Raw genomic sequence first — 15,983 nt, 5'->3', positions numbered from 1 at the left:
CAGAGCTGTATGCATGACAGCAGATGATCTAGAGTATAAAGACAATCCAACAGGAGGAGGTTAGGGACTGGTCCCTGCAACACCTGTGGTAGACCTGTGATTTACTCCCATTGGGTGTTATTGTGACACTACCAAATACTCCGTAAACTTCCCCTCTGTCCAAATAATAGTTCTTTGAGTAAAAATAGATCTGAGAACCCCTTGCACAGGAGAAACATCTAGAGCACCACAATGCTTCACATTCATCCTGCAGAGGCAAAGATAAAACAGTTTGCCAGTAAGGTGGGAGGGTTTTTAAGTGCTCTTGGAGTATTGGGAATCTTTGCCTTCTTCTAGTAGCCAGGAGTGGAATAACCATGAGTAATGGCTCGTGGACCCTCACCATCATTAGGAAAGAAATATAGCTGGGGTCCTGAATTCAATGCCACCCAAATTAACCATTTATGCTACCACAAGAAGTGTTTTAGGGGTCATGGGCTATGTAGTATGTTTTTTCTAAAATGTCAAGATAAACTGATGGTGTATTTCTGTGTGACATGGGTCATTAAAAGGACATTCAACTCAAAATCAAATCCTTAATAAAATGGTTATTTGCGTATAATAAAATAAATTCATTATTTATTTTGCTCACTTTTTATGCAATTTATCTTTTAAAAAAAAATATTTTCTCCACTTTGCTCAGACAGGACATAGAGTATCCTGCAGCATTCAGACCTCTGACCAAAGGGGAAAATTTAAGTTTTGTGCAGCCCTGGGCACTGAGAAATCTGCTGCCCCCAAACTCTCCCCCTCTACCCAGCTCATATTTACCTAATATATTCTCACAAATGTAATAAGCAGTTCATTTTTAAATTCCTTTACAGTCCCTGTGATTACCATTTCAATTGGAAGTGTATTCCATGAATCCACCACCCTTTCTGTAAAAAAAATGCTTCCTCACATTTCTCCTGAATCTGCTACCCTCTAACTTTAGCTTGTGACTCATTGTTTTGACATTTGTTTGTTTTTTTGTGGAAAATACTTTCAGCTTCTCCTTTTTTAAGCACCTTCATATATTTGAAGGTTTATGTCATGCCAACTCGTTCCCTTCTATCCTCTAAACTATACATAATTAGGTCATAGAGTCTTTCTTTGTACATTTATATTTTACACTGTGTACCAATTTAGTAGCCCTCTTTTGGACAGCTTCTAGTTTCTTTATATCTTTCTAAAGATATGGTCATCAGAACTGTTCACAGATTTGGTGTAACTAATAATCTGTAAACCTTGCTATTTCTGCTACTAATACTTCTCCCAATGAAACCAAGTATTTGACTGGTCTTACTGGCTGCACTGTGTACCAAATTTTAAATAATCTGAAATATTAATTCTCAAGTCCCGTTCTTCTTTAGTTACAGTCAGTAATGTACCATTGAGATTCTAATTGGGCTTTAGGTTTTTGTATCTTATATGCATAATTTTGCATTCACTAATATTACATTTCAGATCCCATTTATTTGATCAGTCCTCTAGTTTTTTAATATCACTGTTTATTTGATCAACCCCTCCTGGAACATCAACTTTGTTACACATTTTTGTATCATCACAAACGAGTAAACCTTCCCCTTAAGCCCACTTCCAATATCACTTATGAACATGTTAAACAAAACAGGCCCAAGAGTTGACCCTTGAGGAACACCACTAGTAACTGCCCCCTCAATTGAATGTACTCCATTAATTGAAACCCTCTACCTTCTATCCTTAAAGGGATAGACTACATCAGAATTTTTATTGTTTAAAGAGATAGATAATCCATTTATTACCTTTTCCCCAGTTTTGCATAACCAACACTGTTATATTAATATACTTTTTTACCTCTGTGATTACCTTGTATCTAAGCCTCTGCAGACTGCCCCTTTATTTCAGTTCTTTTGACAGACTTGCATTTTACCCAATCAGTCCTGACTCCAAGGTAACTCCATGGGCGTGAGCGCAATGTTATCTATATGGCACACATGAACTAACACCCTCTAGTTGTGAAAAAATGTAAAAATGCATTTAGATAAGGAGGTAGCCTTCAAGGGCTTTGGAATTAGCATATGAGCCTACCTAGGTTTAGATTTCAACTAAAAAAGGCCAAGCCAACAAAGCAAAATTGATGATACATTTGAAAGTTGTTTAAAATAACATGCCCTATCTGAATCATGAACGTTTATTTTGGACTAGACTGTCCCTTTAAGCCAGCATTCTGCCCACTTAACAATCTTAGCATCTACTCCAAGGCAATCCATTTTGTGAATACGTTTTTTGTGTGGGACAGTGCCAAATGCTTTGCTAAAGTCTAGATATGCAACATCTACGGCTCTTACCTGGTCTATTAAACAAAGTAGTTCTTCAAAATTTACTGCCTCTCCTAAAATTTTATTGCCCAAGGCAGAGGCCTTGCTGGTCTAGCCAAAATAACCCCTGTTGTCCTTGCAATACTCTACAAACTGATTGCTTGATCAGTGCAATAACTAATTTATAACTATCCTTAAATACCACAGCAAAGAAGGTCATATATACATATATATATATATATATATATATATATATATATATATTCTGTTTTTAAGGGCTATGTCCATGACAGCAAAACAATAAAAACATTGCAAAAATTAAAGTTGACAATATTTATTTTATTTGGAGCCTTTTTGCAGTGCAGGCCTTAATTACATATATGCATTATGTGGCTGCCTATTAAAAAGGTACTTGTGATATTTATTAACATGAACAGAAAATTTTAAAAAAATAATTCATTTTACAAATATATACAGGAACAAACATAGGAGACAGAAAGAAACACAAAAGAAAATAAGATAAAATAGCAGGGGAAGTACATTTTTCTATTTTAAAGAAGACTTTCTATAATGCATCAAAAAAATATATTAAAAGCCATGAAAAAAAGGTTAAAGGAACATTGTATACAAATACGTAATATCATGCAATGAAAGAACAGCATTTCAACAAGATGAAAATATTATTTTGCCTATAATTAAGAATGACCTCATTTAGGGCTAAATTACGAGTGGCGGGATAACTGTAGCAAAATCAAATTTATGGCTAAATTACAAGTGCCGTGAAAAAAACCCCCTGAAAAGCGCAAACATCGTAAGCAGAGTTTCCACGTGCATGTCTTTCCCCCTAGAAATCACCCTACTCACGCAAATGACCTCGCATTTTCGCATTCCCCATAGAAGTCAATGATGAAAAAAAAGTGTAAAAAAACCTACCATAATCCCCATAAGTGTAAAAAAAAACTACCATAAACCCTTAGTTTTATAACCCCTAATCCGCCATCCCCCCACATCGCAAACTCTAAATAAAAGTATTAACCCCTTAACCACCAACCCCCACATTGCCCAGTACCTAAATAAAGTATTAACCCCTAAACAGCCATCCCACCACAACGCAAATATATAAACTAACATCTAAACCCCCTAACCTAACACCTCATAACTTAATACAAATTAAAATACACCTAAATTAACTAAAAAAAAACTATCTTAAAATAAAACAACTTACCAATAAAATTAATTAAAAAGCTAATCTTAACTTAAAAAAAAAACTAAAAATACAGAAAACTGAAAAACCTACCATTAAAAAAAATAAAATAACATTGCAGAAAATAAAAATTACCAAAAAAAATAAAAATAATAATCCTATTCTAATACCCCTTAAAAAAACAACCCCAAATAAAAAACCTATTGTAAAAATAAACTACCAATAGCCCTTAAAAGGGCCTTTTGTAGGGCATTGTCCTAAAGTGATCAGCTCTTTTGCTTAGAAAACACTAACCCCCTAACATTACAACCCCCCCCCCCCCAAAAAAAAATAAAAATTACCCATTCCCCCAAAAAGAGCATTTGGATGGGCATTGCCCTTATAACGGCATTCATCTCTTTTGCTGCCCAAAAAAAACCCTAATGTATAAAAAAAACACCCCCAGAAAATCCTAACACTAACCCCAAAGTTGGTACTCAGCAATGATGATGGCCGGCGCTCCATCTTCATCGCAGCAGTCCATCTTTATCCCAGCAATGGTCCATCTTCTAACTTCATCCCGGTGTCAGTGGCGAGGTTGGTGGTCCTCTTCAGACCTTCAACACGGAGGTCCTCTTTATGGGTTCTCCAGCCGCACACTAAATAGGGAATGCGAGGTACCCCTTTTATATAGGGTTACCCTTGCATTCCTATTGGCTGATTTGAATCTTCAAATTCAAATCAGACAATAGAATGAAAGCTTTTTTTCTTTCATTCTATTGGCTGATTTGAATATAAAGATTTAAATCAGCCAATAGGAATGGAAGGGTACCCCTATATAAAAGGGGTACCTTGCATTCACTATTCAGTGTGCGGCTGGAGACCACATAAAGAGCACATCCATGTTCAAGGTCTAAAGAGGACCTCGCTGCCGACACCGGGATGAAGTTAGAAGATGGACCGCCGCAATGAAGGTGGATGAGGATGGAGCGCCATCCATCATCATCAGTGAGTACCAACTTTGGGGTTAGTGGGGGGTTTTTTAAGTTTTTTTTTTTTTTTATTAATTTGGGGTTTTATTTTTTAGGGCAGCAAAAGAGCTGAATGGGCAATGCCCATCCAAATGCTCTTTTTGGGGCAATAGTCAATTTTAAGGGCTATTGGTGGTTTATTTTTAGAATAGGGTTGTTGTTTTTTAAATGGTATTAGAATAGGAGTATTTTTTTATTTTTAATAATTTTGTTTTTATTTTCTGCAATGTTAGTTTTTTTATTTTTCGTATTGTTAGATTTTTTGATTTTTCGGTATTGGTAGATTTTGGTTTTAAAAGGTAAGATTAGGTTTTTATTTAATTTTATAGATAGTTTTTTTTTTATTTTAAGGTAGTTAGGATTTGTTTTAGTTAATTTAGGGGTATTTTAATTTGGGTTAAGTTAGGGGGTGTTAGGTTAGGGGGTTTAGATGTTAGTTTATATCTTTGCGTTGTGGGCGATGGTGGTTTAGGGGTTAATACTTTATTTAGGTATGTTACAATGTAAGGGATGGCAGGTTATGGCTTAATATTTTTATTTAGTGTTTGCGATGTGGGGGGATGGTGGTTTAGAGGTTAATATTTTATTTATGGGTGTAAGTGTACTTTGTAATGCATTTTTGTTGTGTTTTGTGCAACTTTTTATTTTCAAAAACCAGTTTACCACAGCTCTTAGATCGCAGAAAGGATTGAAGTGGAAAAGCTGATTGCACTAGCGCAATCACGATTTTGCAGCACTTGTAATATCAGCAGATTGAAAATGGCTCGCGAAATTGCGATTGCACTAGTGCAAACCCATTTGCGCAATACTTGTAATTTATTCCTTAATGCACATCAGGTTAGAGTGACTTCCAAGCTCTTTTTAAAGGTTAGGTGAGAAAAGTTGCATAAAACACATCAAAAATACATGTAACAGTACAGTTACACTCATATTAACACAGTTAGATAAAAAAATATTTTTAAAAATATTGCATTAAAAAATTATAAGGGTTCAAAGATATAATATCAGGTGTTAGAAAAAAAGGCCTGCTAAGGGCTTTAACACAGAGATGCATACAAATACATGTCTAAATATGTGTGTATCTACCTGTATGTATGTGTATATATATATATATATATATATATATATATTTATATTTATTTATGTTTATATGTGTGTACATATGAATTTATTATTTTTAAATTTTTATTTTTATATAAATGGGAATTGGAGCCCTTTGCAGTCAAGTAGCAGAAAGCATGAACAATTATATTTATGCAATATTCATATTTAATAACGTTTTTAATTGTGTATTTATTGTAAATATTTCACATTCTAATGTTCTTCAATATATACAGTATATATAAGAATAAATAGAACATCAGGCTTTCGATAACTTTTAATCTCATCTTGTAATACGAGCAAAAATCCGCCATCTACCGAAATTAACGCACAAGCGGGAGCGCAAAATAGAGCTCCTCTTGTAATCTAGACCTTATACAGATAGTTGTATGTCTATTAAATAGGAGTATTTATAGAAAAAACATTATTACTACTACTTGGAAGCCTTTATGGAAGATAGTATCAGCTCATTTTAAAATGATTAAGGAATATGATACCTTTGCTAGGCATTCTGAAATAAGGCAAATACACAGCTATAAAAGACAAGGTGCAAAAGCAAAGATCTGTTGTATATTCTGCTTCAAATGACAAAATTACATTAAAAAATGTTTGATTACCTTTAGGAAAAAATATTTCTATTGACATTCTATGTAGTTCTATATGGTAATGACATTTGTAACACAATGGTTAATCTCTACAGATGCGGGCAATTTTGCTTCAGTTGAAGTGGTATTAAAATGCGTAATAAGACAACAGGTTCAATAAATTCATCAAAGTATCTGAACAGTTTTCGAATTTTAAACAATACAAAACATGTCATCATGGTGATAAAAATGTGTATTACAACAACAGACATGTAAAGAATAAAAATCAACTTACATCTTAACTTGAAGTTGTAAGTTTCTTTATCATGAATTATGTAAAATTGTTCTGTGGAAACCGTTTTGGTGGCAAAGGTTCCTGTATAGTCTTTCCATTCTTTGGTGGTAAGAAATGTTGATCTGTGTGCAGATGAGTTAAGCAACTCCATAATTACAGTAGGAGATACAGCTTCAATGGGTGTGGTGCTTATCGGTTGGCTGTACTGATGTGCTGAAGTATATGAAGATGTTGCCAAATTTGGAGTAGTATATTCATCTGTAGTTTTCAAGCAGAGGGGATCAACAATTTTCAGTACTGAGGTGTTCTTCAGTGATTCTGGAGCATTGCAAAGAAGTGAGCTCACATATTGCACTCTATCTTTATTTTGCTGAAGCCATGCATTAAAATCTACAAACGCACAATCACAAGTCCAGGGGTTTCCATCTAGACGGACCATTTTAAGGATGGGCAATGGTTTGAAAAAGTTCCCTGGAAGTGTCTGCAAGTTGCTATTATTTAGATAAACATATTCAAGGTTTGTAAGATTGTGAAAAATACTTCCTGGGAGACTATTAAGGTTGTTGTTGTAGAGGGAAATAATATTTATTTTGTGTAGATTTTGGAAGACATCTTTGTCAAGAGTGCTCAGATTATTTGAATGTAATGCTAATTCCAAAATATTACCCAAACCACTGAATGCATCCTTAGGAAGACTTTGAAGCTTCTTGTTCCTGGTCAGTACAAGGAGCTGTAAATTTGAAAAATTGCTGAAAACCATATTTGGAATTATCGTAAGTTCAGTATCGTATAACCAAAAAGACATGAGCTTATCCATTTTACAAAACAACACGTTTGGAAGATTAACTAATGGGTTTGCATAAAGAGACAATGAAGTCATATAAGGTAAATTAAAAAATAGTCCATCAGGTAATGTTTTTAGTTTGTTTTTAGCAAGCTTTAGGGTGTGTAGTTTAGGTAAATTATGAAATGCATCAAATGCAACAGATTGGATATTATTTGAATACAACAAAAGTTCTAATAGATTTCTGAGATCAGCAAACATCCATGAAGAAATTTCAACCAATTTATTTTCATAGAGAACAAGGGATTCTAGCTTGGTCAAATTGCTGAATACATTTCTAGGCAAAACTGATAATTTGTTATTGGACAAATTTAATGTTGCAAGATTTTTTAGATTCTTTAGTATTCCATCTGGCAATTCCATGAGATTATTTCTCTTTAAAATAAGTTGCTCTAAATTTTCCAAGTGATCAAATACATTTGAATCAAGGCGTACCAGGCTATTTTTATCAATAAATAACTGTTGAAGGTTACTCAGTGAATTAAACACCCCAGGAGGCAGAGTTTCTAATTTGTTGTCTGTAAGTTTGATTGACTTCAGAAGTGGCAAACCATTAAAAGCTCCAGATGTAATTGAACTTATCTGATTGGATTCCAAGATCAGGCGTAAAGCCACAGGCATTTGCCCCAAACTCTTCTCTGTCAATTCTGTTGCAAGAGTATCTTTTATGAAAATGTATGTATAGTTAGAGGGTATATATAAAGAAGCAATGTCTGTGATAGAATTGCCAAGACAATGGATAGCATCTTTGACTTTACAACTGCATTTAGTAGGGCAAGAGGAATCTGCTGGCAGAAAAACTGATAAAATGAGCAGTAGTGTAACAATCATCTTTGTTAAAGAGCCTAAAAAAAGCAGAATGAAAAAGAATTTACAGACATTTTCTAATATGTCAAGAACATACATAGGTGGCTAATACTTAGGTAGTAGTAGCAATCAGCAATTAACAAGTAGATTAACAGGCATTTATACCAAGCTGGTATTTGGTGGATATATTTTTACAGTTTTCTTTAGACTTACAGTTACATACAGTTTTATATACTGTACATTTACTTTAGTAACATATATAAAACATGACTAAAACAAACAAACATTCTATGTTGTAGAAATATTCTCATAAAGAAAAGAGTATGTTCTTTCACTGAGTTCATGCAAATTAAAATGACAACAAGGGGGGGGAAAGGAAAAAAATATAGAGAGAAATTACTGTAAAGAATAGTTTTTTAAAAAAGATAAAAATGTATGCTCACCTCTTTGGGAGATGCACCGTTCAAAGACAATTTTCAAGCTGTAGTAAAAGAAAAGAGGCAATATGACACTGTATAAGTTCCGGATATCTTACATTGTGTGTCCTGTTGATAACAGACACCAAAAGATCTAGTTTTGGAAAACTATAAAGTAACTAAAGGGTGTGTGTATGGATTCCCTCGTTACAATTGGATATATAAATTAGTTATACAAAGAAAATAATAAAAAGGTGAAAGGTCTAGTTACTGTGCTCATTTATGGAGGTTAGTCTCTGAAGTACAGAAGAATTTTAAAGGCACAATCTAATTTAAAAAAAAAAAATTATATGCTCCAAATATTTGCAGGATGTAATTTTTGTAGTACTGACCATAGAAAAGTTGGTTTACCCACCACAATGAGTTAAACAAATATATATATAGTCCTGCTTGGGAGCAGCTACATTCAAAGCAAGAAACTGTTGGTGAGTGAATCCTGAACAGCCTTTACGCAACCAACCAAAATTGCAGGTGAAGTTGGTGGGTTCCAAGCTCTCCATAAAGGTTCAGTAACTTTTCACCTTCATGTGGTTTCAGCCAAAACCAGCAGTGGTAACACCAATAGTTGGGTAGAAAAAGAGGATAATTATATGCTTAAGTACTATGTGCAATCTGGAGTAAGTTAGACTTTTTGTTTATTTTTTTAGGTTATGCTGCTGTTTGCTGCTGAGGTCTTTAGAATGGCTGCCAGAGACAGGAGTGATCCATGAGGAGAGCTTAACATGGGGACAGGCTGTTGTTTGACCAGGGAGTATCTGGCCTACCTTTATCTCCTTTCCCCTTTCCCTCAGTTACAGCCGCCATTCCCTCTTTTCACCAGCCTTTTCTGTTCCTGCAATCCCTCTGGTGTTTCTGGATGGTTGGCAGCCTCAATTTACATTAATATGACTGCTTATACAGTATAAAACAGACAATTTTGAATAATAAAAATAGATTATCAGGCTAACCTCTATCATAATAGAAACAATTTCCTCTTGTAAAAAGTGGCAGAAATTCTCTTTTAATGCCTGTGTTCTCTGGCATTTAAACTAATCACATATGTTGCATAATGTTTGCCTCCCTGTTGTACCTAAAATCCACTCTGTGTACCAGATACTATGCCTATACCCACTGTAGAGGGAGATTACAAGTTGTGCGGTACGGCTATACCGCTGAAAAATTGGCCTTCGCGTGTAGAATAGTCAGTTCACCCGTATTGCAAGTCGCGCGGCACGGCTATTCTGCTAGCATTTTAGCCTATACTGCAATGATCCATTCCGCACTCAAAAAATGGCCTTTTGAGTTTGGAATGTTCAGCTCACCCATATTACAAGTTGTGTGGTATGGCTATTCAGCTAGAGTTATAGCCTATACGGCAATGACCCATTCCGCAATCAAAGACCAGTAGTTATGGATTTTGCAAAACAAAAATGTTTCACAAAACTCAAAACAAAAATGTTACAAAGTACACTAACACCCATAAACAACCTATTAACCCCTAAACCACCACCCCCACTTCGCAAATACTATAATAAACCTACTAACCTCTAATCCGCCAGACACCCACATCGCGACTACCTAAATTAAAGTATTAGCCCTAATCCGCTGCCCCCTACATCGTCAACACTAAATAAATCTATTAACCCCTAAACCGCCACCCCCCCACATCGCCAACACTAAATAAACCTATTAACCCCTAAACCGCCATCCCCCCACATCGCCAACACTAAATAAACCTATTATCCCCTAAACCGCCATCTCCCACATTGGCAACACTAAATAAACCTATTAACCCCTAAACCACCAGCCCCCACATCGCGACAAACAAAATAAACCAATTATCCCCTAAAACTCCGGCCCACCACATTGCAACAAACTAAATAAACCTATTAACCCCTAAACCTCCGGCCCCCACATCACAAAGAAACTAAATAAACTTATTAACCCCTAAACTGCCACCCCCCACATTACGACAAATATAAATAAACCTATTAACCCTCAACAGCCACCCCCCACATTGCAACAAACTAAAATAAACCTATTAACCCTAAAATGCCAACCCCCACATTGCTACTACTAAAATAAACTGACTAATCCCTAAACCGCTGACCCCCCACATCGCTACTACTAAAATAAACCTATTAACCACTAAACCGCCGATTCCCCACATCGCTACTACTAAAATGAACCTATTAACCCCTAAACCACCGATCCCCTCATCGCTTCTACTAAAATAAACATATTAAACCCTAAACCTCCGACACCCCACATAGCTACTACTAAAAGAAACCTATTAACCCCTAAACCATGACCACCCACATCGCGACAAACTAAATTAAACTATTAACCCCTAAACCTAACACCGCTAACTTTTAATTAAAGTTACAATATAACTACCTTAAAATAAATAAAAACTTACCTGTGAAATAAAACCTAAGCTTAAACTATAAATAAACCTAACATTACTATTTAAAAAAAATAAAATATACCAAAAATAAAAAACCTAAATTTAATAGTTTAATTTAGGTAGTCGTGATGTGGGTGTTTGGCGGTTTAGGGGTTAATAGGTTTAGTTTAGTATTTGCAATGCAGGGGCGGCGTATTAGGGGCTAATAGGTTTATTGTAGTGTTGGTGATGTCGGGGGCGGCGGATTAGGGGTTAATATCTTTATTTAGTGTTAGCAATGTCAGGGGGCGGAGAATAAGGGGTATTTAGACTAGAGTTTAGGTTAGGGTGTATGATTTAAACAAAACTTTCTTGTCTCCATATACATCAATGGGGAATGCGTTATGGTGATCGACATTCCGCAATCCCAGGTGATTTTTACATTGATGTCTATGGGTGAATATGTGAACAAGCACTTCAAGTCAGGACTTGGCTTTTGTGTGGTATGGAGCTTAACGCACCATACCGCACAACAAAATAAAGTTATGTTGTAACTGGCTGCGGTATAGAAATAGCGGTACGGACCCATTTTGCGCGGTGTGTACACTACGGCTATACCGCATAACTTGTAATCTCCCTCATAGAACTATCTGTAAAATGTACCTCTATGACAGTCACCACAAGCTGCCTATTTACAGTGACCATATCCACCTTCCAACAGTGCCACCTAACCCATAGCATCCACCACCAAGTATTGCCACTCTCAACTACCATGAGCTCATCTATCTATCGGGTACTTATAGAGCTCAAACTAATCACCCGTGAGGGTCTCAAGGCGCTATGCTTAGCTTAATAGATAACCACCACAACCCCCCACAACCAAACCTATCATAACGCAAGCCACTCTACCCAACATTCAGCCCCTTAACTCCAACTCTAAACCATAGCAGCCAAAGCTACAGCCAAGGAAGGTACAACACTTTCACCAGAGAAATAACAATAATAATTAAAGCAGGACATCTGTATGCAGAATGGTTAAAAAAATAATGTTGTTTCTGTACTCCATACAAATTAAGAAAATACCAACACACCTAAACTATGTTACAATCCAAATTGCATTAATTTATGGCTTGGACAAAGAGGCATCAAAGCTATTTTTTGACCTACAGAAAAATGGTTTGGCAAGAGATATACATTGTAAAATGGTCACATGAGCTCAACAAAGCCTCTGTTACTGATAGAAGTGATGTGTGTGGTCCAATTAAATAAATCCATGCATAATACAAATATAAAACATACTGTATATTTATGAATACCCTAGATTTTTTGTGACCTCTCTCTTGAAGAACAGGTAGAAACCTGAAGATACGTTAAAAGCTGTGTCACAAGTGCTGACAACTAGTTCAGCAAGAAGCCTCCCATACTTCTAACAAACAGTGGTAGTGAGTACATAGCACACCATATTCAAACATAAAATAAACATGAATAGAACACTTGCTCAACATATAGTCCAAAACAGAATGAAATAGCCAAGATAAAGAATAATTTCTTATGAGAGATGATCAGATGCATACTGACAGAATCCAAACTGCTGCAATAATACTTGGATGATGAAGTACAGTAACAAACTTGTAACATAGACCTTAAACAAAAGGAAAAAGTAAGATGATTTGAACTTTTGTTGGAGTGAACACATAGGGGCATATTTTTCAAAGTGCGAGCGGACATAATATGATGTAGCGTATCAGTACCGCCCCCTGAAGATTCGTGGCCAATCAGCCGCTAGCAGGGGGTGTCAATAAACCCGACTGTCGGAGGTGCAGTCTGCCCTGATATCACTGCTACACAGATTTGAAGCCACTCCCCATAGCTCAGATGGAAGTCTGGTTATTTTTTACTTCAAATTGCCTTAGATACACCTGCTTCTACAAATCAGGAGTGGGCTAACTGAAGTGACTAAGTCTGAACCTTAAAAAGACTCACCTGGGTATCTAATCTTTTAAGGAGAATTTAAATTTTATTATGATATCCTCTGTTCAAAACTTGTTATTGATTACTTGTTATATATTCATAAGCAAACATTTTCTTGTTGTGCACTATTGGGTAGGTGTAAGGATTCACATATGTTTTTTACCCTCCACAAACAATCTGTACATTAGACATGGGCATAAAAGTAACTCTGCATAATAGATATTTTAAGAGCATACTCCCTACCATATTTCCCACAAATAGGAGGTACAGTATATGCATATATATACAGGGAGTGCAGAATTATTAGGCAAGTTGTATTTTTGAGGATTAATTTTATTATTGAACAACAACCATGTTCTCAATGAACCCAAAAAACTCATTAATATCAAAGCTGAATAGTTTTGGAAGTAGTTTTTAGTTTGTTTTTAGTTATAGCTATTTTAGGGGGATATCTGTGTGTGCAGGTGACTTATTACTGTGCATAATTATTAGGCAACTTAACAAAAAACAAATATATACCCATTTCAATTATTTATTTTTACCAGTGAAACCAATATAACATCTCAACATTCACAAATATACATTTCTGACATTCAAAAACAAAACAAAAACAAATCAGTGACCAATATAGCCACCTTTCTTTGCAAGGACACTCAAAAGCCTGCCATCCATGGATTCTGTCAGTAATTTGATCTGTTCACCATCAACATTGCGTGCAGCAGCAACCACAGCCTCCCAGACACTGTTCAGAGAGGTGTACTGTTTTCCCTCCTTGTAAATCTCACATTTGATGATGGACCACAGGTTCTCAATGGGGTTCAGATCAGGTGAGCAAGGAGGCCATGTCATTAGATTTTCTTCTTTTATACCCTTTCTTGCCAGCCACGCTGTGGAGTACTTGGACGCGTGTGATGGAGCATTGTCCTGCATGAAAATCATGTTTTTCTTGAAGGATGCAGACTTCTTCCTGTACCACTGCTTGAAGAAGGTGTCTTCCAGAAACTGGCAGTAGGACTGGGAGTTGAGCTTGACTCCATCCTCAACCCGAAAAGGCCCCACAAGCTCATCTTTGATGATACCAGCCCAAACCAGTACTCCACCTCCACCTTGCTGGCGTCTGAGTCGGACTGGAGCTCTCTGCCCTTTACCAATCCAGCCACGGGCCCATCAAGACTCACTCTCATTTCATCAGTCCATAAAACCTTAGAAAAATCAGTCTTGAGATATTTCTTGGCCCAGTCTTGATGTTTCAGCTTGTGTGTCTTGTTCAGTGGTGGTCGTCTTTCAGCCTTTCTTACCTTGGCCATGTCTCTGAGTATTGCACACCTTGTGCTTTTGGGCACTCCAGTGATGTTGCAGCTCTGAAATATGGCCAAACTGGTGGCAAGTGGCATCTTGGCAGCTGCACGCTTGACTTTTCTCAGTTCATGGGCAGTTATTTTGCGCCTTGGTTTTTCCACACGCTTCTTGCGACCCTGTTGACTATTTTGAATGAAACGCTTGATTGTTCGATGATCACGCTTCAGAAGCTTTGCAATTTTAAGAGTTCTGCATCCCTCTGCAAGATATCTCACTATTTTTGACTTTTCTGAGCCTGTCAAGTCCTTCTTTTGACCCATTTTGCCAAAGGAAAGGAAGTTGCCTAATAATTATGCATACCTGATATAGGGTGTTGATGTCATTAGACCACACCCCTTCTCATTACAGAGATGCACATCACCTAATATGCTTAATTGGTAGTAGGCTTTCGAGCCTATACAGCTTGGAGTAAGACAACATGCATAAAGAGGATGATGTGGTCAAAATACTCATTTGCCTAATAATTCTGCACTCCCTGTATATAAATCCCAATATTATTTTTTATTTTTTCTAGCAATTTGAAACCATCCAACTCTGTACCCATGAGTCCCAACTTAGTTAGCTATATGCAATATTAAAGAAAGATAGGATATTATTCACTTACATTGTGGCATCTATATATAAAACACCTTAATTGCCAAAGCTAGTTTTTAGATATTTATTTCACAGGAGGGTGTCTCAGTTATATAAGCTGCCACCATAAAAAATACAACTAAAATAAAACAAAAAAATGGGTGGCCCCTGTTGACTCCCACCACTATAAAGTGAGGGTTGAGAGTTAATCAGCCATTACTCCTGGGAAACTACTACCCAAGCTGTGAAGTCTACTAGTAGACATAATACTCTAAGGGCAAGATTACAAGTCGTGCGGCAAATCTAAATTTACTGTCAGTGAAAACACCGCTAGCGATATGATTTTTGCGATTCTCAGGATCCGCTCATATTACAAGTTAAAAAAAACTAAGTTTATTTGCTAGCGGTAGCCTGAGAATCTCAAACATCGCTAGCAGAGTTTTGGTGTGCACGTGCATGTGTTCTCACCCTAATCACGAAAACGACAATAAAAGTGAAAAAAAAACCTTACATCCTACCAAAAGCACCTAGTCTAACAACCCCCACAGCGCAAACACTAAATAAAACTATTAACCCCTAATCCTCCATCCCCCCACATCGCAAAGTACATGGGGCACGATCCGATATGCAGCGTCGCCCGCAAATGCCGGCGATGCTGAATTTTGCGCTGGTTTGGTATCCTATATATGGCGTAACCTAGAAGTTACGCCCGTATATTTCTGCCGTCGCCCGTAGTTTTTTGGGCCATAGGCAGGTATACCAAACCAGCGCAGTTTGGTATCCAATATACAGCGTAAGGACTTACGTGGCGAAAATGGAGAAATCTTACTCCATTTTCACCTCGCCACAAAAAGCAGCCGTAGTAAGCCTTACGCTGTCTATTGGAGCCCCGAAACTCCCTAAACTAGCTACAAAATAAACCTAACACCTAACGCATGCGCAATGTCTATCTAGCTGTCAACCGCGATCCCCCGCCGCAATCCCTAATAAAGTTATTAACCCCTAAACTGCCGCTCCCGGACCCCGCCGCCACCTACAATAAAAGTATAACCCCCTAATGTGAGCTCCTACCCCGC

At 36.7% G+C, this 15,983-nt stretch overlaps 1 protein-coding gene across 1 annotated transcript; it reads right to left on the bottom strand.

The window, feature by feature from the left end:
* Positions 1-6,327: 6,327 nt before the first annotated feature.
* On the bottom strand, positions 6,328-8,187 carry LOC128657503 (platelet glycoprotein V-like). The gene has a single exon (XM_053711870.1). The coding sequence runs from the start codon at positions 8,185-8,187 to the stop codon at positions 6,328-6,330; it is 1,860 nt and encodes a 619-aa protein (XP_053567845.1).
* Between the last annotated feature and the right edge of the window lie 7,796 nt (positions 8,188-15,983).

Source organism: Bombina bombina, chromosome 4, assembly GCF_027579735.1.
Source record: "Bombina bombina isolate aBomBom1 chromosome 4, aBomBom1.pri, whole genome shotgun sequence".
Classification (NCBI taxonomy): domain Eukaryota; kingdom Metazoa; phylum Chordata; class Amphibia; order Anura; family Bombinatoridae; genus Bombina; species Bombina bombina.
Note: the sequence above shows the minus strand (reverse complement) of the source record. Positions and strands in the feature narration are given on the sequence as shown.